This window comes from Rhinoraja longicauda, chromosome 30 (genome assembly GCF_053455715.1).
Source record: "Rhinoraja longicauda isolate Sanriku21f chromosome 30, sRhiLon1.1, whole genome shotgun sequence".
In the NCBI taxonomy this organism is placed as follows: Eukaryota; Metazoa; Chordata; class Chondrichthyes; order Rajiformes; family Arhynchobatidae; genus Rhinoraja; species Rhinoraja longicauda.
The window spans coordinates 11,370,951-11,396,489 of NC_135982.1; the positions used below are offsets into that span (position 1 = coordinate 11,370,951).

Here is a 25,539-nt window from a genome sequence, read left to right on the forward strand (position 1 = left end):
AAAGATCCTCTCATAAGCGAGGGTGTAGTCCCGATCTTCCAACCTACCTCGTGGCGAATATTGAACTTTTTTCTGTTACTGCAACACTCTAACACTATATTCTACACTCTGGTATTTTTCTCCCTGCACTACCTGTTGTACTTGTGTGTGGCTTGATTGTCCTCATGCAGAGTATCACTTGATTTGATTGGATAGCAAACACTTTTCAACATCAAGAGTCAAGAGGGTTTTATTGTCATATGTCCCAGATAGAACAAATGAAATTCTTACTTGCTGCAGCACAACAGAAAATGTAAACATAGTACACTGTAAACAATATGATAAACGAGAGAGAAAAAAAGTTCAGTGTGTATATATACTCAAAAAACAAACAATAATATAGCAATAATAATAGTAATAATAAGTCTATTGTCCTTCAGAGCTTATTTGAGGTTGTAGTGTTTAATAGCCTGATGGCTGTAAGGAACAAGCTGTTCCTGAACCTGGACGTTATAGTTTTCAGGCTCGTGTACCTTCTTCCCGATGGCAGGGGTGAAATGAATGTGTGGCCAGGATGGTGTGGGTCTCTGATGATGCTGGCTGCCTTTCTGAGGCAGCGACTCCGATAAATCCCTTCGATGGTGGGGAGGGCAGAGCCGGTGATGGACTGGACAACGTTCACAACTTCTTGCAGTGTTTTCCGCTCCTGGGCGTTCAAATTGCCGCACCAGGCCGTGATGCAACCAGTCTACTGTACTGCAATGTATCTCAGCAAGTGTGACAATAATAAGCCAATACCACTTCACAGAGTAGTGAATGAGTCAACCACACTGGTGGGTCTGGAGTGACGAGGAGGCCAGACTGGGTAAGGATGGCAGATTTCCTTCCCTGAAGCACAGTAGTAAAACCAGATGGGTTCCTACAACAATCTGGTGCCATTTCTGATGACAGGTTTTCATTAAAAATTAATTTAATTACTTGTATTTAATTTCCCTGGATGCCATGGAGGAATTTGAACGTATTGCCTAAACGTCAACGCTCCGAGGCCTCTGGGTACAGGAGCAGCAAGCTAACCACCGTGGTCCCACAACCAAATAGTAATTCCTTTGTCTGGCCATCAGGAATAAACAGAGAGCACAACTCGAGATCGCGATTACCTTGTACAGTGTGTTGTCACTGCAGGGGTTCTGGGCCTGCACTACAACGTAGGCATGCAGAAAGTTGGACGCTATCATGTCCGGTACAAATGGGGTGTTTTCATCCTGGAAGATGATGGCCACTATATCATTCCCTATGTGCCGCTTCCTTTGAAGCTAAACAAAGAAACAAGGCATTAAAATCAATACACCAGTGAATCAACAGCTTATGAGTGCAGTCAAAGAACACAGAACAGCTGTTATCAGGCAACCGAGCCATTCTATCAACAACTAGAGAACAATCCTGAGCTACAATCTACCCCGAAGGTAGACACAAAATGCTGGAGTAACTCAGTGGGGCAGGCAGCATCTCAGGAGAGAAGGAATGGGTGATGTTTCGAGTCGAGACCCTTCTTCAGACTGTCCCGCTGAGTTACTCCAGCATTTTGTGTCTACCTTCGATTTAAAGCAGCATCTGCAGTTCTTTCCTACTACTATCTACCTCATTGGAGACCCTCAGACTATCTTTAATCAGACTTTACTGGACTTAATCTTGCATTAAATGGTATTCTCCTTATCATGTATCTGTACACTGTGGATAACTCGATTGCCTCAGAAAAGCCACCAGCATCCGCAAAGACTCTTCACACCCCTGCAACAGTCTGTTCGAACTTCGACCATCGGGCAGACGATACAAGGCCTTCTACGCCCGCACCTCCAGACTCAGGAACAGCTTCATCCCCAGGGCCATAGCTGCTATGAACCGGTCCTGCTGAGTGAACAGTGATCAGGCACAGATCTACTTGCACTTTATTCTGTTTTAAAAACTGTTCTAATTTGTGTCATTGGGTTGTTTAAATTAATACTGACTAGCTAATTATTTTATTGCATCGTTTGGGAGGCACATTCCCAATCTCGTTGTACCCCTGTACAATGACAATAAAGATATATTGTTGTATTGTTGTTGTCTTTCCGCTGACTGGTTAGCACGCAACAAAAGCTTTTCACTACATCGGTACATGTGTCAATAAACTAAACTAAACTAAACACAGTACAGCGCTGGAACAGGCCCTTCGGTCCACACTGTCTATGCCAAACAAGATGCCAAGACAAAATCTTATCTCCCTGATAATAACCTATATCCATTCCCTGCATACCCATATGCCCATTCAAAAGTCTCTTAAATGTTACTATGGTATCTGCCTCCACCACCACTCCTGGCAGCATGTTCCAGGCACCCACCACCCTCTGTGGAGAAAACTTACCCCTCACATCTCTTTTAAAGTTTGCCTCTCTCACCTGAAAGCTATGCCCTCTAGTATATGATTTTTCCATCCTGGGGAACAAAGTTCCGATTGCCGCTGCTATCTACGTCTCTCATCATTTCATATACTTCTGTCAGGTCTCCCCTCAACCTCTGGCATTCCGGAGAAAACAGTCTAAGTCTGTCCCTCTCCCTGTAGTTAATATCCCCTAATCCAAGCATCATTTTGGTAAACCTCCTCTGCGCCCTTTCCAAAGCCTCCCCATTCTCCCTGTAATGGGGAGACCAGAATTGTACGCGATACTCCAAAGGTCTCTGGGATCTTGTGCCCCATGTGTACGCCTGCCTGACTGATTCCCCAGCTGTCCATAAATCTATCACTGCAGCGTTAAATGTTCTCAATAACCGAGCCCAAGAGAAGAAACAAATAACAAAATGCTGGAGAAACTCAGTGGGTGAGGCAGTATCTGTGGAGGGATACAACCCGTGACTTTTCGGGTCAGGACTCTTCTTCAGATTGAGTTCCTTAAACAGTTTGGCTTTAGCATAAGAGTTCCTCCAACAGTGTTTTTTTTTACTCAAGGGTGGCACAGTGGCGCAGCGTTAGAGTTGCTGCCTTACAGCGCCAGAGACCCGGATTCCATCCTGACTAAGGGTGCTGTCTGTGCAGAGTTTGTACGTTCTCCCTGTGACCTGCATGGGCTTTCTCCGAGATCTTCGCTTTCCTCCCACACTCCAAAGACGTACAGGTCTGTAATCTTGTCCCCAGTGTGTGTGTGTGTAGGGTAGTGTTAATGTGCCTGGATCACTGGTCGATGCGGAACGACCTGTTTCTGTGCTGTATCTCTCAACTAAACAAAACTAAATTCCAGCATCTGCAGTCTCTCATGTCCCCAAGAAATCTCTCCCCCCCTCAGAGTTTTGAATCCTGACTCTCTGCCCTTGTTCCTACACTTTCCAGCTTCAGGGAACTTGCCATCTACTGTGTTAATCTCTCACGCACTACAGAGTTCATTCGGATCACATCTCATTCTTCCTTAATTTGCTGGATGATGAAAGCAATAAGATGCCAGATAATAGCAATACATGTACAAGGCCAACCAGTGCCAATACTGGTGACATTGGTGGTGGAAGCAGGTATGATAGTGCTGTTTAAGAGGCTTTTCAGACACTTCTTCAGACACCCATTTCTTCTCTCCAGCTTGTCCTGCTGAGTTACTCCAGCTTTTTGTGTCTATCTTCAGTTTAAGAGACATTTCACCGTCCGGCGCGGCCTAAGATAGGCCGCGGGATATTTCTCTGCTGGGCGGGGGTTTCAATGTCGGGAGCCACGACCGCCCCGACGTGCAACAACAGCGGCAGCAGCAGCGTGTTCGCCCGCCCCAGATCGGACTTATCATCAGCGGAGCCGGCCGTCTTCGGAGGCTGCGGGAGCAGCTGCGACGCGACGCGCCTTGGGCTTGGCCCGCTGTGGACCGTCCGGTGCGGCCTGCAACCACAACAACCTGACTGCGGGCGAGGACAGCAGGAGAAGGGAAAGACATTGTTGCCTTCCATCACAGTGAGGAGAGGACTGGAGGAGACTCACTGTGATGGATGTTTCTTTGATGGATGTTTCTTTTTTGTGTGTTTTTGGGGTTGGGTAATTTGAGTGCCTATTTGATGCTTTTATTGTTGGACTGTGTTTTGGGGGTTTTGGGGTTGTGTAATTTGAATGCCTATTTAATGCTTTTATTGTTGGACTGTGTTTTGGGGGTTTTTTGGGGTTGTGTGGTTTTAATGCTTGTTTAATGCTTTTGTTGTTGGACTGTGGGTGACTGAATTTCGTCCAGTGTTGGATGACAAATAAAGCTATCTTGAATCTTGAATCTTGAATCTTTTAGATAGGCACTTTAGATAGGTAGATAGACACAAAAAGCTGGAGTAACTCAGCATCTCTGGAGAGAAGGAATGGTTTTGGGGTCGAGACCCTTCTTCAGACACCCATTTCTTCTCTCCAGCTTGTCCTGCTGAGTTACTCCAGCTTTTTGTGTCTATCTTCAGTTTAAACAAGCGTCTGCAGTTCTTTCCTACACTTTAGATAGGTTCATGGATATGCAAAAAATGGAGGGATATGGATCCCACATAGCCAGAGGAGGTTAGTTTAACTTGGCATAATGTTATGGGCAGAGGGCCTGTCCTGAGCTGTTCTCTTCTATATTCTATGTGAGTAGTTACATTACCATTTGTAACAAAGCTCCTTTTAAAAGAAAATAGAGCCACTTTAGTACTATAAACCCCTTCAGTTTGCTAATCCATTTATACGTCTGGAATGGTGGAAGAGAGGTGTACAAGATCAATGTAACTAAAGTTCCATCACTCTCATGTTCAGTTTTAGTCACCCTGCCATTAAAGATGCCATTAGGTTGGAAAGAGTGCAGAGAAGATTTAAGGACCTGTCCCACTTAGGCGATTTTTTAGACGACTGCCGACGACTGTCATAGTCGTAGCAGGTCACCGAAAAACCAGGGACCAGACCCCCCCTATGACAGTGTCTACGACAAGCTACAACAACCTACCACCTAGTCAACGTCAAGCTACGGTAAGCAACCGACAACCGGCGACCCAATCGTCGCGACTTAGGACGTCCACCTACGACCGCACCTCTGACAACCTACGACCACACTGGCGACAACCAACGACAACTGAAGTCAACCTACGTCTACCCGCGACAAGCTACGACCCTGTCGGCAACAACTGAAGACAATTCACGTCATTTTCGCCTCCGGTACCTGTCGCCGGTTGACGTAGGTAGTCGCCAAAGGAATTCACCGAAGTCAGCACCGGCGACAACCTACGTCACCTGGCGACAGCGTACGACAGCTCCTACGTCAGGAAACGTCAAGCTACGATCATTGGCGTCAAACCAACAGTCGGCGAAATTTTTTAAACATCTCAAAATCCAGCGGCGACCTGAAAAACGCTACGACTCTTTGGAGACGACTCACGACCGTACAGGCGATACTCCAGCGACCGTGTGGCGACAGCCTAGACGCCTGAGGTTGCCTAAAAAATCGTCTAACTGGGACAGGGGCTTTACAAGCATGTTGCCAGGATTAGAGGATCTGAGCCACAGGGAGCATTTGGGCAGGCTAGAATTTTATTACTTAGAGCGCAGGAGGTTGAGGGGTGATATTGTAGAGGAGATTTTTTAATTTGGCATCATGTTTGGCAAGGATATTGTTGGCCAAAGGGCTTGTTCCTGTGCTGTACACTGGAATTTAAGGTATTTTCAGATTAATACTGTGATGGTACTGGGCCTTCCTGGATTGTTAAACCAAGAACCCATTGGGATGTAATTTTAGTTTACTTTAGTTCAGAGACACAGCGCAGAAAAAGGCCCTTCGGCCCACCGTGTCTGCACCAACCAGTGATCCCCACACAGTAACACTATCCTACACACACTAGGGACAATTTACATTTATACCAAGCCAATTAACCTACAAACCTATACATCTTTGGAGTGTGGGAAGATCTCGGAGAAAATGCACGCAGGACACGGGGAGAGCGTACAAACTCCGTACAGACAGCACCGTGGTCAGGATCGAACCCCGGTCTCTGGCATGGTAAGGCAGCAACTCTACCGCTGCGCCACCGTAACTGTGGGTTTTAATTGTGGGTTGTAATCGTGGGTTGTAATCATGATTGTTATCATGTATAGTCCTTTTGCTGACTGGATAGCGCACAACAAAGGTTTTTTCACTGCACTTCGGTATACGTGACAATAATAAACTAAACTAAAGTAAATTAAACTAAACTGTCGGGTCAAAGCCACACTTATTCCTGTTTGTACAGGACCAGGATTACTGTGGCAGCTTCCATATCGTGTAGGAACATGTCCTGCAGTCAGACAGCACAGAATTTGCCTTTGGCCCCTGTGTATCTTTGAAGATTCTTTGAAATAATTAGTGCCTGTCCTCTCCAATGCTCACCTCACCTTGCTTTTCATGTTAAAAAAAAAACCCCTGACACACTTTTGAAATCTTCAACGAATCTGCTTCCACTTGACTGCAGGCGACACGTATTACAAAACACACTCATCGAGTTAGAACGGAAAAATGCCCAAACAATGATAAAATGTTTTTTGCCACAAGCTAAACTTTCAGAAGATATTTTCAGACCTTACCACTTCCTGGATCACGCTTGGCTTCCAGCTTTCTGGAATGACAGCCGGGGAATGAGAGAGCATGGGGAGTCTGTGTGCCAGCTTTTGTGTACTGCAGGTTCCAGTGTGAGACGGACAAGGCAGGGAGCAGAGATCAAGGACAAACCAATCCTTATTGAACGACAAAACAGGGTTAAGGAGACGTGGTTCTATATTTTCTTATGGCACAGGAGGTCATTTGGCCCCTTGAGTCTATGCCAGCTCGAAGAGCAATCAGAGTCCTCACTAATTTTCCTTGTTATCCATTCTCCCCACATTCCCATCAGCCACCCAGACCCTACCACTGAAGGGGCAATTGGCAGAGGCAACTCACCCATCAACTCGAACGTCTTTGAGACGTGGGAGAAAATTGGGCTACCCACATGGTCACAGGAAGAATGTACAAAGCTAACAACGACAGCGCCCGAGGTCAGGATTGAACCCAGATTGCTGGAGCTGTGAGTCAGCAGCTTTATCAACCGTTCCCCTGTGCCGTCATGACACGGCCTACTCCTGCTCCTTACAGAAAAAAACTGTTAGAACATAAAACAGGACAGCACTGGAACAGGTCCTTTGGACCACGATGTCCATGCCGAACACGATGCCTAGATAAATGATCTCCTCTGCCTGCACGTGATCTATATCCCTCCATATCTTGGCATCATGCTCTACACAGACATGGCAGGCCAGTGGCTATATTATTCAACATTCTATCCATGTGTCGACCTAAAAGCCTCTTAAACACCACTTTTTTAAATGTACTTCCACTACCACCCATGGCCATATGTTCCAGGCACCCACCATTCTCTGTATAAAAGAAACTTGCCAAGCACATCTCCTTTAAATGTTGCCCCTCTCATCTTAAAGCTCTGCCCTTTAGTATTTGACATTTCCACCCCGGGATAAAGGCTCTGACTGGCCATGCTATCTGTGCCTCTCACAATTTTATATACTTCTATCAGGTCTCCCTTCAGCCTCTTATGCTCCAGAGAAATCTGTCCGAGTTTGTCAAATCTCTCCTTACAGCTAATACCCTCTAAATGTTGGTTCTGATGTTGGGAACCCCTTCAACAGGAACCTGATCACACAGACCAGTCTCCCCACCATTGACTCCATCTACACCACCCTGCCCTGGAAAGGTAGGCAACATAATCAAAGACTTGTCCCACCCCGGTCATTCCTTGCATAGAAACATAGAAAATAGGTGCAAGAGGAGGCCATTCGGCCCTTCGAGCCAGCACCGCCATTCATTGTGATCATGGCTGATCATCCACAATCAGTAACCTGTGCCCAACCTCTTCAGATATCCCTTGATTCCACAAGCCCCCAGAGCTCTATCTAACTCTCCTTTAAATTCATCCAGTGATTTGGCCTCCACTGCCCTTTGCGGCAAAAAATTCCACAAATTCACAACTCTCTGGGTGAAAAAGTTCCTTCTCACCTCAGTTTTAAATGGCCTCCCCTTTATTCTAAGACTGTGGCCCCTGGTTCTGGACTCCCCCAACATTGGGACCATTTTTCCTGCATCGAGCTGGTTCAGTCCTTTTATAATTTTATATGACTCTATAAGATCCCCTCTCATCCTTCTAAACACCAGTGAATACAAGCCTAGTCTTTTCAATCTTTCCTCATATGACCGTCCCGCCATCCCAGGGATCCTGTTGGGCAGAAGCAGTAAGAAACTTGAATTGCACTTTAAGACTCAGGGACTGCTTCTTTCCCTCTGTTATCAAGGTTCTGAAGGCTTCTTCCATAAGCTAGAGGACCGTCCAATTCACCTCGTGTAAGGAAATAACTGCAGATGCTGGTACAAATCGAAGGTATTTATTCACAAAATGCTGGAGTAACTCAGCAGGTCAGGCAGCATCTCAGGAGAGAAGGAATGGGTGACGTTTCAGGTCAAGACCCTTCTTCAGACTGATATCAGGGGGGCGGGACAAAGGAAGGATATAGGTGGAGACAGGAAGATAGAGGGAGATCTGGGAAGGGGGAGGGGAAGAGAGGGACAGAGGAACTATCTAAAGTTGGAGAAGTCGATGTTCATACCACTGGGTTGCAAGCTGCCCAGGCGAAATATGAGGTGCTGTTCCTCCAATTTCCGGTGGGCCTCACTATGGCACTGGAGGAGGCCAATTCACCTCTATCCCTTTGCGGATATTCGATTTTGACTCCGGAAGTGTTGCTCTGCAATGCAGAGAACTACCTGATGCCCGATCTTTTCCTTTGCTCTATTATTATACTTGGGTTTGGCTTGATTTTATCCATGTATAGTTTTATCGGATTTGATAGGACAGCATGTAAAACAAAGCTTTTCATTATTCTTCGCACCAGCTGACCATAATAATAAACCTAAACACGAGGTCTCAAATGAAAACCAATTACACACTCACTGGAGGTTCATTGGCATCTTCATAGAGGTGATGTCCACACTCATTTACTTTTAACCTTGGCAATGGAGCCATAAATAAAATTACTTTGCATTGAAATCAAACCATTCCTCCAATTTGACGACATTGAAAAAATCATCCACGCATTCATTTCCTCCCGCCTAGACTACTGCAACTCCCTATACACTGGGATCAGCCAATCATCCCTGTCCCGCCTGCAATTGGTCCAAAACGCCGCAGCGAGACTCCTGACGGGTACCTGTAAAAGGGACCACATCACCCCGATTCTGGCCTCTCTCCACTGGCTCCCAGTACAGTACATAATCAACTTCAAGCTCCTCCTATTCACATACAAACCCTAACCGGGCTTGCCCCCCCCCCCCCCCCCCCCTTGTATCAAAAATCTTCTAACCCACCACTCTATCTCCAGGTCCCTCAGGTCGGCCGACTTGGGGCTACTGACTATCCCGCGGTCTAGGCTTAAGCTCAGGGTTGACCGCGCTTTTACGGTTGCAGCTCCAAGACTGTGGAACAGCATCCCTCTCCCCATCAGAACTGCCCCCTCCATCGACTCCTTTAAGTCCAGGCTCAAAACCTACTCCCTAGCGTTTGAGGCCCTCTGAGGGGGCGCTGTGAACTGTTTATGTATGTGCTGTTATGTTTGTGTGCCATTGTATGTTCGTTTTTAGTACCTGAACTGATGTACAGCACTTTGGTCAGCGTGGATTGTTTTTAAATGTGCTATACAAATAAAATTGACTTGACTTGAATGTAATGCCACAATTTGCACAGAAGAGATAACCCATCAGTTACAAATTGGAGCTTTCAAGAATGGTGGACCGGAATAATTCTTAGGCGCAGATCAAGTGTAGACTGCAACATTGTTAATCAGAACTCACTGAAGAGGAATTTTTGAGAATAGTAGAAATTGGAATATATTCCACATTAAATTACATCAGAGTTGCAAGGGTTACTCGTGCCTGAAAGTGCCTGGTTGAATCTTTCATGAAACCAAAAGGAAATTATAATACAGTAATTGTCTTTCAGTCCAAAAAAAAAAAAAATCCTTTGCACAGCTTTGGAAAGAGAAAGCTCAGCAATATACTGTACAATTTTTAGTCAATTGATTTATTTACTTGCTATGTGTGAAGAATTCCTTGAATCACTGGGTCACAAGGAACAAGCCAGGCAGCAGTAACTGAGGTTATCACTGTACGAATGTCACATGGACATTAGTTACTTGGAGCCACTGGAGTGTTGTGAGGTGTCTCAATACATAAAGTTATAGAACAGGCCCTTCGGCCCATCTCATCCATGCCGATTGTGCTAATTCCATCTGCCCACATCCCTCTACTTTCATTAAACATAGAATGCAGAACAGTACACCGTAGAAAAAGGGCCTTTGGCCCAGTGTCTATGCTGAACATAATACCAAGATAAACTATTTTCATATGTCTATACCTGATGCATATCCCTCCATTCCCTGCATATCCATGTTCAAATAGTACTTTTCGATCTACTGACTATTCCTATGCAAGTACCTGTTCAAATGCTTTTTTGTAACTATATTTGCCTCCACAAATTCCTCTTGTTCCATATACCCACTGTGTGAAAAACCCGCCCCTCAGATCTTCAAATTGCTCCCCTCTCACCTTAAATCTATGTCCTTGTGTTAGAATCCCCTGGGGAAAAAAGACTGACTATCCATTTTGTCTTTGTCCAAGTCCCTCAGTTTTATAAACCACTGTAAGATCATTCCTCAGTCTTGTATGTTCTACTGAGAAATAACCCAGCCAATATCTCCTTTTATTTAAAGTTATCCATTCCGGGCAACATCCTGGCAAAGCTCTTCTGAACACCACCTATTTCTACCGCATTCATCCTATTGTGTGATGCAACCAGAACTGTACACAGTGCTGCAAGTAGAACCTAATCAGTATTTTGTACAGCTGCTACATGACAACTCTGATGCTCAATGCCTCAGCCTATGAAGGTAAGAATGCCCATTGCCTTTTCACTATCCTATCCACCTGTATCACCGTTTTCAGGGAACCATGGACGTGCACTCCAAGTTCCCTCTGTACATCCTGAGGATTCCCGCCATTTACTCTGTACATTATGTTAGTATTTGACATTCGAAAACACATTACTTTCTTCTCCAATCATAACCCCAATACAATGTCACGGAGGTCAAGTTATTTGGCAGAGAATTGATCTACATTAAGCCCACATCCCTATTCCACTCCTATCCAAGTATCCATCTGAATGCAAAACACAAAGTGCTGGAGGGACTCAATGGGTCAGGCAGCATCCGGGGTGGGAATGGACAGGCGGCACTTTAGGTCAGGAGGTTTCATCATACTGATTCAATCGTCTGTTCATTTCCCTCCCCAGATGCTGCTTGACCCATTGAGTTCCTCCAGCACTTTGTGCTTGGCTCAAGATTGCAGCATTTTGTCTCGTGTCTTCATCTGTCCAAATAGCTTTTGAACGCTGTAACTGTATCTGCCTCTACAGCTCGTCAGAGGCCTGTTGTTCAATGTAACACCCAAGAAATAAAAACATTCCACTGTTCATGCCAATTCCTAAAAGTTCAGAAGTTATAGGAGCAGAATTAGGCCATTCAGCCCATCAAGTCATCATGGCTGATCTATTTTTCCCTCTCAACCCCATTCTCCTGCCTTTTCCCCAGAACCCCTAACACCTTTACAAATCAAGAATCTGTCAATCTGCGCCTTAAAAAGACCCCATGACTTGGCCTCCACAGCTGTCTGTGGCAATGAGTTCCACAGATTCAGCACCCTCTGACTAAAGAAATTCCTCCTCATCATTCTAAAGGTACGTTCCTTTCATCGTGAGGCTGTGCCCTCTGGTCCTTTCCACATCCACCCTATCCAGTGCCTTTCACTGTTCGGTACGTTTCAATGAGGTCCCCCCTCATCCTTCTAAACTCCAGCGAGTACAGGCCCAGTGCCATCAAACAGTTGTCATATGTTAACCCAATCATTCCTGGGATCGTTCTACAATTCAGTGAGATTGTGACTGACCGTCTCCTTGCATGAAAGAAGATAGGAAGGAAACACCAGGAAACAGCAGAAACACCAGATTCTTGTTGAGTCCGGGTGTCAGGGGTGCTGCGGAGAAGTTAGGAGAATGGGGTTAAGAGGGAGAGATAGATCAGCCATGATTGAATGGCAGAGTAGACTTGATGGGCCGAATAGCCTAATTCTGCTCCTATCACTTATGTCCTTATGATATTTCTCTGGATCAAAATCAAACAGATGCCCCACCATCCATGGAGAACTGTGTGTGTTAAGGACATACTCTGTCCAGCGTAGCAGCATTGCCCAGTGTCACCGCAGACTTACCTGCTGTGCATCTCCCTCTGTGTACGGCAGTTTGGTGGAGATATGGAACATTATCTCCTTGTTTCGGAACCGACAGTAAACTGACTCTGCCCCCGTTTGGCCATGTGCAACATCAAGACCGCCTCGAAATCTACAGAGCAAAGGATTAGGTTATTCCAACCAGACCGTTATAATTGCAATTAGGAGCAGCACATTGTCCCAACTGCTAGAGCTGCTGCCTCACAGCGCCAGAGACCCAGGTTCGATTCTGACCTCGGGTGCTGTTCTGTGTGGAGTTTGCATGTTCTCCCTGTGCCTCTTGATGGGTATATAGAACGAGCTGCCGGAAGAAGTTGATTTAGATTTTTAGATTTAGAGATACAGCGCAGAAACAGGCCCTTCGGCCCACCGGGTCCGCGCCGCCCAGCGATCCCCACACATTAACACTATTATCCTACACCCACTAGGGACAATTTTTACATTTGCCCAGCCAATTAACCTACATACCTGCACGTCTTTGGAGTGTGGGAGGAAATCGAAGATCTAGGAGAAAACCCACGCAGGTCACGGGGAGAACGTACAAACTCCGTACAGACGGCGCCCGTAGTCAGGATCGAACCTGAGTCTCCGGCGCTGCATTCGCTGTAAGGCAGCAACTCTACCGCTGCGCCACCGTGCCGACTTACTGAGCATGAACAATAACAACACTTAAAAGAGATTTGGACAGTTACATAGATAGGAAAGGTTTAGAGGGGCATGGGTCAGGGGCGGGTACATGGGACTAACTTGGATGGTTGGTATGGACGTGATGGGCTGAAGGGGTCTGTTTCCCTGCTGTATGACTCTATGATTCCAGTTTCACATGAGCTAGGGCACAGATTCTTGTTGCATCCATCACAGCATCTCCTAACTTCTTTGTGGCCTCCAGAACCATAGAGAAGGATGGATGTGGTGAATATTGTTTCAAAGACCAGCCTCCCAGTTCAGCGAAATATAGAGACAAGAGCAACTGCAGATGCTGGCTTACAAACAAAGACACAAAATGCTGCAGTAACTCAGCGGATCAGGCAGTATCTCTGCAGAATAAGCACAGGCAACGCCTTGGGTCAGAAACCCGCCCCTTCAGTCCCGAACTAGGGTCCCGACCTGAAACATCACCTATCCATGTTCTCCACAGATGCTGCCCGATCGCCGGGCTATTCCAACGGTTTGCGTCATTTATTTCCCCAGTGAAGAGACATTGGCCAAAACTGAAAGGGTTATATTACAAGGTCAGGTTGTATTCTCGTGTGATGGAGATTAAGGCTGAGATAATTGTTTAAGGTGATTAGAGGTTGCAGTCGGCAGATTAGAGAGAAGCTGTTAGTCATTTTGTTGTAAACCAGAGGGGGGGGGGTGAGGAAGGGTGAGGAGAAGGAGGAGGGTGGGATAACATAATCAGAGCCAGCGGATGTTTAGTTTTAGTTTGGAGACAGCGCGGAAAGAGGCCCTTTGGCCCATCAAGTCTGCGCTGACCAGCGATCTCCTATCCTACACACTACGACCAATTTACATTTTTTTTTACCAAAGCCAATTAACCTACAAACATGCATGTCTTTGGAGCGTGGGAGGAAACTGGAGAACCCGGTAAAATTCACGTGGTCACGGGGAGAATAAACAAACTCCGTACAGATAGCACCTGTAGTCAGGATCGAACCCGGGTCTCTGAGGCTGTAAGGCAGCAACTCTGTCGCTGAGCCACCGTGCTGGCACTCCCTTTGAAGCAAATTCTCACTCAAAGGGAGTGAGAATCGGAGAGCCCCTCCTTCCAAATAAACTCACGCCGTGGTAACTCTGCATTGCAGCCCAATCTCCAAGGAAAATATAACATGAAAATAAATCTGGGATTCATCTCGTCGATCAGGGTAGGCTATCTTGATTCTGGAATCTCCCACGCACCGAGGACTGACAGAGGATTGTTCCCAGCGCAACCAGCAGAGATCAATCTCCCATATGGATCTCCCATATGATGATTTCTATCTACCTTGTGGCAACACAAGTAGATAGAGTGGTAAAGAAGGCGGACGTTTAGTTTAGTATAGAGGTACAGCATGGAAACAGGCCCTTCGGCCCACCGAGCCCAGCGATCCTCGCACATTAACACTACACCCTCGGGACAATCGTACACTTATACCAAGCCATTCAACCTACAAACCTGTACTTCTTTGGAGGGCGGGAGGAAACTGAAGATCTCCGAGAAAACCCACGAGGTCACGGGGAGAACGTACAAAATCCTTACAGACAGCACCCGTAGTTGGGATCGAACCCGGGTCTCTGGCGCTGCAAGCGCTGTAAGGCAGCAACTCTGCCGATGCGCCACCGTGCCACCCTAAATGGTATGCTTGCTTTCATCAAATTGGGGCATAACTGTAAGAGTCAGGAAGTCATGGTGCAGCTTTATAGGACTTTAGTTAGGCCGCTTTTGGAGCATTGTGTGCAGTTCTGGTTGCTCCATCAACGGAAAGACGTGGAGGCTTTAGAGAGTATGAAGCAGAGGTTTACCAGAATTCTGCCTAGATTAGAGGGTATTAGATGTTGGACAAACTTGGAGATGGACACAAAGTCCTGGAATAACTCAACGGGTCAGGCAGCATCTCTGGAGAAAATGGACGGGTGAGGTTTTGGGTCGGGACCCTTCTTCAAACTTGGATTGTTTTCTCTGGAGCATTTGAGATTGACAGGAGATCTGAGACAAGTTTGTAAAATTGTGAGAGGCATAGATAGGGTAGACGGTCAGAACCTTTGTACAAGGTAAAAATGTCCAAGACGAGATGGCATTGCTTTAAGGTGAAAGGAGCAAAGTTTAAAGGAGATGTACCGGGCCAGTGTTTTGTTTCCACAGAGAGTGGTGGGTGGCTGGAACGTGCTGCCAGGGGTGGTGGTGAAGGTAGATGCCATAGTGGTGTTGAAGAGGGTTATAGGCACATTTATCCAGAACCAGGGGCCAAAGTTTAAGAATAAGGGGTGGGTCATTTAGAACGGAGATGAGGAAAAACTTTTTCAGTCAGAGTTGTGAATCTGTGGAATTCTCTGCCTCAGAAGGCAGTGGAGGCCAATTCTCTGAATGCATTCAAGAGAGAGCTAGATAGAGCTCTTAAGGATAGCGGAGTCAGGGGGTATGGGGAGAAGGCAGGAACGGGGTATTGATTGAGAATGATCAGCCATGATCACATTGAATGGCGGCGCTGGCTCGAAGGGCTGAATGGCCTACTCCTGCACCTATTGTCTATTGTCTATTATATTGTTTACAGTGTACTGTGTTTACCTATTCTGTTGTGCTGCTGCATGTGAGAATTACATTGTTCTATCTGGGACATATGACAATAAAACACTCTTGACTTGAGAGAGTCTTGACTCTTGGATATGGAGGGATTTGTAAGCAGAGGAGATGTTTAAGTAGGCATCATGTTCGGCACAGGCATTATGGGCCAAAGGGCCTGTTCCTGTTCTGTGCTATTTTATATTGTATGTTCTGTGGGAGTTCAAGGGGACTACCAGAGGAAGCCTCTGTGATGTCACCTCTGGTGGGTCCCCTTTAGGTCATGAGCTCACCTTCAGGTCCCCTACCCCTAACCCTGCCAACATGTCCAACAATCCAATTGAATGCATCTCTGGCTGAACAGCCTGCTCCTATTCCTACTCTAACTACTACCATTCATACATGCTCAGGACTCTATGGTCAAGCCAGGGCCCTGTCTAATTCATGGAGTGTGGGACACTTTGTCACCCTCAATCAACCAAAGTCATTCACCCTTGAGAGCTTCCGTTCGCAGTCTAATGCATGGGATCATTTTCAATGGGATCTAACGGATAACAACAGCTCACTCCCAGTGATTTATTAAGACAGGAACTTTGAAGGGTTAAGTACGTGGAAACAGTTTCAACTCTCAGACGGCCAAACACTGTGTCCAGTCAATGGAAGTGATCAATATTATTTATCCTATCCGACTGAACCAAAATGTTCCTTCCGCAGTTAACCTTTGCTGTTCCGCTGTCGATGGACATGAACACAGAAACGGCCACTGTCGGACCAGGAGTACACTCACCCTTTGAAGTCCTGCAGCTCAACTGTCTCCCCCAACAGTTGCAGAAATTCCACAAAGGCAGGACTTTCCTCGATGTTGGTGAAGAGTTCTTCCTCCGAGGTCTGGAATAGAAGAGGAAACATTGGGTGTGGGAAGGAGCTGCAGATAGATGCTGGTTTACACCGAAGATAGACACAAAAAGCGGGAGTAACTCAGCGGGACAGGCAGCATCTCTGGAGAAAGAGACCTTTCTTCAGACTGAGAGTCTGGAGAAAGGGAACCAAGACATATGAAAAGGTGCATGGAACAAATTAGTGTAAGATATGCAACATTGGGCATTGGTTGTCTACAGGGATTTAAAACTTCTCTACATCGGCGAGACCAAACGCAGGCTCGGCGATCGTTTCGCTCAACACCTTTGCTCAGTCTGCCTTAACCAACCTGATCTCCCGGTGCCTCCCCCTCCAACTCCCAGTCTGACCTTTCTGTCATGGGCCTCCTCCATTGTCATAGTGAGGCCCACTGCAAATTGGAGGAACAGCATCTCGTGTTTCGCTTGGGCAGCTACACCCCAGCGGTATGAATATTGATTTCTCTAACTTCAGATAGTTCCTCTGTCCCCCTCTTTCTCCTCCCCCTTCCCAGTTCTCCCACTGTCTTCCTGTCTCCAACTACATCCTTTCTTTGTCTCGCCCCCTCCCCTGACATCAGTCTGAAGAAGGATCTCGACACAAAACGCCACCCATTCCTTCTCTCCCGAGATGCTGCCTGACCCGCTGAGTTACTCCAGCATTTTGTGATACCTGGGATTTAATATTTATTCAGTCTGGCCAGGTATTCATACTAAATACATCAACCATAGGGCACCACAGTGGCTCAGTGGGTAGAACTGCTGCCTCACAGCGCCAGAGACTGGGGTTCGATCCTGACTTCGGGTCCTGCCTGTGTGAAGTTTGTCCCTGTGACCACGTGGGTTTCCTTCGCGTGTTCTGGTTTCTTCCCACATCCCAAAGGTTTGGAGGTTTATTGGCCTCTGCCAATTGCCCTTAGTGCGTAGGGAGCGGATGCAAAAGTGGGATAACATAGCACTAGAATGAACGGGTGATCGATTATCGGGTGGGCTCGGTAGGCCTAAAGGCCTATTTCCATGCTGTATCTCTTAAGTCGTAAAATATTAGAGTTTAGACGACACCATATTTTCATTGGCTGTATTGTTCTTTGGAGTGACCTTGAAGGCACAATATAAATGCATGTTTTACATTTGCATTTACTGGCTTGGAACCATTGTTTATGTTGATTTCTGTACGTAGGTAATTAAAATTGTAAACCCGTTTCTAAGTATGGATTACACTTCACTAGACAACCAATAGAGCAGAATGTCCCCCCTTTAAACGTTAAACCCAATTTGTCACAAGCCGCACAACGGGCTGTGTTAAGTTAAGTCGCAAGCTGATCAACGCAATTAATTATTAATGTGAACTCAGCATAGTGAACAGCTGATTATTCTCCTCCCTTACACAGTTTTGCAGATTCAAATTATTTTCCCCATCACTGACACGCTTTCACCGAGTATCCCTCTCTTAATGCAAATTAAATAGTCTTTAAGCCCTAGTGAATTGGCAAGAGACCTATTGTCACTCGAGAGGGTCTGGAAGGGCTAAGGAAGAAAGGAAGCACATCCAAGCAACATGCAATTAATTGGTTGCTGCTTGCATTTGAATGTCCTCATCCTGTCCAAACTCCTTTGAAAGATTCAAGGGCCATTCGCAATATACAAGAGCCAGAACAGCAGATGAACAACCTCCCATAATGTGCTTCTAATGCACTGTTTGTTCTCTCACTCTTTAAAACATAATGAGCGCCTTCATTTGCAACAAAATATCATCTGCTGAGTGCAAGCACATTTGGTGAGGAGATGAAAGGGAGAGGCAGGGAACTGGATAAAAATTGCCTGTAACTCTGCTCAATTGGGATCGAGGTTCTGTGGGACATTTGTTCTGAAGCGTTTCCAGCCGGCTTTACATTCACTAGTTTTGTTTAGTTTAGAGATCGCTGGTCGGCATGGACTCGCCCTTTTCCACCCTCGATCTCTAAAGTACTAAAGAACTAAAGAGGGACATGGATCACATGCATGCAGGGATTAGTTTAACTTGGCATGATGTTTAGCATGGACAAAATGGGCCGAAGGGCCTGTTCCTGTGCTGTACTATTTCTGTTCTTTGTTCCAAAACTTAAGTTGTTCCATGAAGAAAATAGGCACTAATGAACCATGCAAGAAGTTTATCAGTTAGAGACAAGGATTTTGGTCTTCAATACAGGTGGATGTTCTGGCATAACCTGTTTGTTGTTCATTCAGACAGAATGCTATTAAACCCGAATGAATTTTGTTACTAAATATACACAGGCAGAAGAAGTCCTGCAAAATTTGCAAGGCAAATTGTTCCAGGAAGCATTTTATCAGCAGTGGTGTACACTAATATCTCACACTGCAGACACACCTTGTGCCACAGCACCGTACAGGTGCACGGTCACATCACAGCAGGGGTGCAGTCCTCAAAGCACATAGCTTTTATTTAGTGTTTGCAACGAGAATGGGGCATGCAGTGTGGGACAGAGAAACGGCCCTCTCTGAAATGGGGTGCCAGGAAAGGATTGCCTGGGAACTGTTCATCTGAAGCACGGGCTGCGCAATATTCCACACACTGACCACGTAGTGTAGTTTAGTTTATTGTCACGTGTACAGAGGTACAGTGAAACGGTTTTTGTTGCGTGCTCACCAGTCAGTGGAAAGACAATACATGATTACATTCGAGCCATCCACAGTTTACAGAGTGCATACATAGTCCAGTAAAGTCCGATTAAAGGTAGCCCGAGGGTCTCCAATGAGGTAGTCAGTAGCTCAGGACTGCTCTCGAGTTGATGATAGGATGGCCCAAATAAGACCAATGATTTCATTTAGTACAAGTATTAGATTACAATAACATTGTTCCAAGTCATGCAACAACGCGCTGGGTTATTCCAACACTTTAGTTTAGATTAGTTTAGAGATACAGCGCGGAAACTGGCCCTTCGGCCCACCGAGTCTACCATGATCCCCTTATATTAACACTACCCTACACACACGAGGGATAATTTTTTACATTTATACCAAGCCAATTAACTTACAAACATGGACGTCTTTGGAGTGTGAGAGGAAACTGAAGATCTCAGAGAAAACCCACGCAGGTCACGGGGAGAACGTACAAACTCCGTACAGACAGCACCCTTAGTCAGGATCAAACCCAGGTCTCTGCCGCTGTAAAGCAGTAGCTCTACCGCTACGCCACCATGCCGCTTTGTGTCTATTTTTACCATCTGCCTTATCTATCCCCTTCTCAACCCAACCCAGCACCGCTCTCCTTTGTAATGGCAGCTAGCTCCTCAGTGCATTCTCCTCCTCTCAGTTCTGTGTTGCTGGGGTGCAGGTACTTTGAGGAAGTATTCTGGTACTGAGTGTCAACAAGCTATTGGTCCACGTAGAACAACGTGTGGCTCAGAGTCCAGCACTCACAGAATAGTGAGTGCTCCGAAGAAACCCGGCAGAGGCCCGGGTTCCATCCTGACCATGGGTGCTGTCTGTTCGGAGTTTGTTCCTTTCTCCCTGTGACCGCATGGGTTTTCTCCGGGTGCTCTGGTTTCCTCCAACACTCCAAAGACGTACAGGTTTGTAGGTTAATTTGGCTTTGGTAAAAATTGTAAATTGTCCCAGGTGTGTAGGATAGTGTTAGTGTACAGGTGATGGCTGGTCGGCGCAGACTCGGTAGGCCTACTAAACTAAACTAAGCAGTCTGATGTTATAGTCCAACTTGTGCTTTCGCCAGGCTGATGAACCAAACCGAAGACTGAAATGGAGACCACCTTATTACATTACATCTTGTTACAGTATCAGGAGGATTCAGGCTCAACGGCTATAGTTGGGATATAGAGCACTCACCTGTCTGAGCTTCTGATAAATAACCCCGAACTTGAAGTGATTGCTGATGACATGTTCATCGAATGACACAATCAGACGGGAGGCCTGAAAGACACAGAGGGACGCGTGACATGGTTCTCTACAGCCTGGCTTCATCGTTTGCAACTGCAGCCACCCACAAACAACATAGACAGGAAGAAGGAACAAGGAACTGCAGAAGCTGGAACCTTGAGCAAAACGCAGGAGTGCAGGAGGAAGTCAGTGGGTCAGGCAGCATCTGTGGAGGGAACGGACAGGTGATGTTTTGGGTCAGGAAGCTTCTTCAGACTGACGGACGACATGTCCGATCGGGACTTTTCTTCAGACTCAGAGATGACCTTTCCAGTTGACACCCGTCTTCGGATGATGTCTCAAGACTGACAGACTATTCTGAAGAAGGGTCCAAATGCCAAATTTGCCGGTGTGTTTCTCACACCACAACATTCCCCAGACCTCAGACATCTGAAGAAGGCCTGACCCGAGGCATTGTCCGTCCATCCCCTCCACTGATGCTGCTTGACCCGCTGAGTTCTTCCAGCAACGAGAGTTATTTTTTAAAGCAGGAATGAGAATAGAAAAAGTAAATCAGACGAAAGAAAAGCATTTTAAACTACGCCCAAGACTGATTCCTACCTTGGGGTATAAAACTGGGAAAAAACGGTCCACATTGACATCTTCACAAACAAGCTGGAAATAGAACAGAAGGTTGATTAAACTTGTGCAATACAGTTGCTTTGTTATGAATCAAATTTTCATCATAGCACGGAAAACATCCCTTCAGCCCGACTTGTCTATGCTGACCAAGATGCCCCATCTACCGTAATCCTACTTTCCTGCATTTGGCCCAAAGACGTACAGGTATGTAGGTTAATTGGCTGGGTAAATGTTTAAAAAAAATTGTCCCTAGTGGGTGTAGGATAGTGTTAATGTACGGGGATCGCTGGACGGCACGGACTTGGTGGGCCGAAAAGGCCTGTTTCCGGCTGTATATATATGATATGATGATATGATCCCTCTATTCCTTTTTCATCCACATACCAGACACAAATCTTCTTAAACGTTGTAATTTTACTCGCCTCTGTCGCCACATCTGACGGCTGGCTCCATATTATCTACCACCCTCCGTGCGGAAAAACGTATGCTTTATACCACAGCGCCAAGGTCCCGGGTTCTAACCTGACCTTGGTTGGTGTTTGCGTGGGAGATCGTGCAAACTCCACACGGACTACACCCAGAGGTCTGGTCTCTGGCGCTGTGAGGCAGCTGCTCTACAGGGTGTGGCTCAGTTCTCTCTGTGCCCGCGTGGGTTTCCTCCGTGTGTTATGGTTTCTTCCCACATCCCAAAGACACGCAGATTTGTAGGTTCACTGGTGTCTGTAAAATTGCCCTTAGCATGCAGGAAGCAAATGAGAAAGTGGGTTAACATAGAACGGGTGACAGCATGGATTTTGTGGGCCCGAAAGTTATTTTTCCATGCTATACTTTTTAATCAATCAATCACCCATTCACGGTCAATCATAACCCTTCAGAGTTTGAAAGCCCTCCAATCAAACTCACACCTCCGGATTCAGGGACAGTTTCTTCCCAGTTGTTATCAGGCAACTGAAGCATCCTACCACAACCAGAGAGGGGTCCTAAACTACTATCTACCTCATTGGAAACCCTCAGACTATCTTTGATTGGACTTTATCTTGCACTAAACATTATTCACGCTATTCCCTTTATCATGCATCTGTGCACTGTGAATGGCTCGACTGTAATCCTGTATTGTCCTTCTGCTGACTGGTTAGTAGGCAACAAAAGCTTTTCACTGTACCTCGGCACACGTGACAATAAACTGAACTAAACTCAATCGGCGGCTGCTCAGCTCTTACCCACCTTTGCCATTTGGATCACGTTGGGAAACTCAATCAAGCAGGAAATGGGGATGATGTCATGGAAGGTTTTGCATTTGGTTCTGCAGAGAAAGAGTGGAAGTTATTAAATGCATCATGCCAAGAATGGGAACCAAAAACATTTAAACGTAGTCTTTAAGCAAGATAATTTTACGTGCCACCCATGAGATGTTTAAGAACAAAGGATCGGGGAGTAGGCCATTCAGCCCTTCAAGCCTGAGCCATCATTCAATGCCCCAGGCCTCAAGTCCTCCTCTCTGCTCGTTCCCCATTATCTTCAGTTAGCTGATCTTTCAAAAAATGATCTAAAAAAAATGATCTCAGTTGTGGAAGAAGTTTACAAGTGTACTAAAGATATCCACTGTTTTAACCTATGCTGCTTGGATTAGAAGATATTAGTTACAAAGAGGGGTTGGACAATCTTGGATATTTTTTTCCTCTGGAGCTTCGGGAGTTGAGGGGAGACCTGATAGAAGTGTCTTCAATTATGAGAGGCATAGACAGTCAGAAATTTCTCACCTTAAATACCTTTAAGGTGAGCGGGGAAAGTTTAAATGAGATGTGCTTTACACAGCAGATGCTGGGTGCCTGGAATGCACTGCCTGGGCTGGTGGTAGAGGCACAAACAATGGGGGCATTTAAGATTGGTACAAGGATAGGCAGGGAATGGAGGGGTATGGATCATGTGCAGGCAGCGCAGGCATTGTGGGTTGAAAGGCACTGTTCCTATTCTGTATTGTTTGATGTGGATGTTCAGACGCAACCTTGGCTAAAATCAGCAGATCCTTTTTGAAGATAGACACAAAAAGCTGGAGTAACTCAGCGGGGCAGGCAGCATCTCTGGAGAGAAGCAATGGGTGATGTTTCGGGTCGAGACCCTTCTTCAGACTGGTCGGAGAGCAGGACGAATCACAGAGGGCGAGCTGCGAGAGAGGATGTTGCAGAACTCTCATCGGGAGAGAGGAGGAGAACTTCTTCAAAGTAGACATACCTTAAGGAGATTTCACAGTGGAGCAGATGAAACGTATAGGGAGGAACTGCAGATACTGGGTTCGAAGATTTGTTTCGATCTTTGGTTTAAACCAGCATCTGCAGTTCCTTCCTACACAGATCCCGTTTGAAACTGATTAAAACCAGGCTAGGAATATGGACTGGCCAGAGGAGTGAGTTTGCAGAGTTAGTCATGAGTGGAGTCTGTGTGACAGCCTCCAGCAGTCTGCACTGCCTTGGGTGGATGAGAAGGGCCAGGGATTATTTGTAAACGGCCAGGATGTCTAACTCCTGCCCACTGACCTACCTTAGCAGCAGGCGGAGATGCTCCTGGTCATTAATAATGTCGTATTTGATGGAGAACACCAAGTGGCCCAAAGCATTGTCAACGCAGTAATAATTGAAATGTTCCTGAGGAAGAGAAAAAACAAGTCGAGTCAAATATTCAGAGGGAACCTTTACCAGCACGGGCCTGTTGTCTGTGCTCCATGAATCTATGCCTCCATAACTTAAATCAGAATCCTCCATAACTTAAATCTATGCCTCCATAACTTAAATCAGAACTTAAATCAATATCAAAGATATTTGTTGATATCTTCAAGAAACATTTAACGGGGATGAATTGACCCAAGACAGTGAACAGAACAAGTCTGTATATTAAAAAAAAAGACATTAGTGTAAAAATACACATTTGGAACACAAGTCCATGGCAGTGCAACACGTGTGTAGGAAGGAACTGCAGATGGTGGGTTAAATCGAAGATAGACACAAAATGCTGGAGTAACTCAGCGGGACAGGCAGCATCGTTGGAGCGAAGGAATGGGTGACGTTTCAATCTGAAGGAGGGACTCGACCCAAAACCCGAAACTTTTGCTGGTCGAGAGCCTTCTTCAGGTTGAAAAAGGGTCTCGACCCGAAACGTCACCCATTCTTTCTCTCCAGAGACGCTGCCTGCCCCGTTGAGTTGCTCCAGCATTTTGTGTGCAGTGCAACAAGTGTTGAGTTGGCGGGGTAGTATGAGGGTTGTGCAGGTCAGTTCAAGTACCTGATGTTTTGTAGGAAAGTAATTGATTCCAGTGATTACTCATCCGATGTGAATCAGAGACTTCAGAAAAATTCCCTTCTATGCATGTTATTGCTGAATCTTCAAAATGCTATCCTGATTTTTAAAAATATATTCCATCAATCACGTTATTGAAGATTTAGATTTTTAGATTTAGAGATACAGTGCGGAAACAGGCCCTTCGGCCCACCGGTTCCGCGCCGCCCAGCGATTCCCGCACATTAACACTATCCTACACACACTAGGAACAATTTTTTTTACATTTGCCCAGCCAATTAACCTACACACTTGTACGTCTTTGGAGTGTGGGAGGAAACCGAAGATCTCGGAGAAAACCCACGCAGGTCACGGGGAGAACGTACAAACTCCGTACAGACGACGCCAGTAGTCAGGATCGAAACTGAGTCTCCGGCGCTGCATTCGCTGTAAGGCAGCAACTCTACCGCTGCGCCACCGTGCCTCCCTGGTCAATGGTCAGGCCGTGATCAATGATCGATTTTGTCAGTTAAAATGTAGGAGCTTCATACCTTTCCCAGGAAGTGTTTCCTGTAGATTTTAGCGATGGTGTTGCATTCCAGCTTGGGTTTGGATGGCGGAGATGAGACCTGTTCTGCCTCGGGGGAACTTGTCATCTCGTGGTTCATCCCCTCGATCCAGTAGCCACCAAACTGAGGGAGGAGGATGATTGGGTACGGTGTGTCGCGCTGCAGAACCTACCGGAAGGACAGGTAGAAACTCAATGCAAACAGAAGCTCCTTAGCAGATGATTCAAGTACCGAGGTTGTGTGCTGGCCGCGTCTTTTAGTTTAGAGATACTGCGCGGAAACAGGCCCTTCGGCCCACCAAGCCCATGCTGACCAGCGATCCCCGTACAGTAGCACTGACCTACACACTAGGGCCAATTTTAGATTTAGAGATACAGCGTGGAAACAGGCCCTTCGGCCCACCGGGTCCGCGCTGCCCAGCGATCCCCGCACATTAACACTATCCTACACCCTAGGGACAATTTTTTTAAACATTTGCCCAGCCAATTAACCTACAAACCTGTACGTCTTTGGAGTGTGGGAGGAAACTGAAGATCTCGGAGAAAACCCACGCAGGTCACGGGGAGAACGTACAAACTCCGTACAGACGGCGCCCGTAGTCAGGATCGAACCTGAGTCTCCAGCGCAGCATTCGCTGTAAGGCAGCAACTCTACCGCTGCGCCACCGTGCTTGTAAAAATTTTACGATCTTTACT

The 25,539-nt window shown here is 46.3% G+C and overlaps 1 protein-coding gene across 14 annotated transcripts in view; it reads right to left on the minus strand.

Moving 5' to 3' along the window:
- LOC144608138 (rap1 GTPase-activating protein 1-like) overlaps positions 1 to 25,539 on the minus strand; it is a 396,852-nt gene that overhangs the window by 54,107 nt on the left and 317,206 nt on the right. For all 14 annotated transcript variants that reach the window (XM_078425536.1, XM_078425541.1, XM_078425532.1 and 11 more), the window contains 8 exons: positions 24,827 to 25,012; positions 23,544 to 23,647; positions 22,230 to 22,308; positions 20,985 to 21,038; positions 20,334 to 20,417; positions 16,382 to 16,482; positions 12,318 to 12,447; positions 1,137 to 1,292 (listed from right to left, as the gene is read on the minus strand). In XM_078425536.1, the coding sequence (XP_078281662.1) occupies positions 1,137 to 1,292; positions 12,318 to 12,447; positions 16,382 to 16,482; positions 20,334 to 20,417; positions 20,985 to 21,038; positions 22,230 to 22,308; positions 23,544 to 23,647; positions 24,827 to 25,012 (894 nt within the window). The remainder of the gene's footprint in view (positions 1 to 1,136; positions 1,293 to 12,317; positions 12,448 to 16,381; positions 16,483 to 20,333; positions 20,418 to 20,984; positions 21,039 to 22,229; positions 22,309 to 23,543; positions 23,648 to 24,826; positions 25,013 to 25,539) is intronic.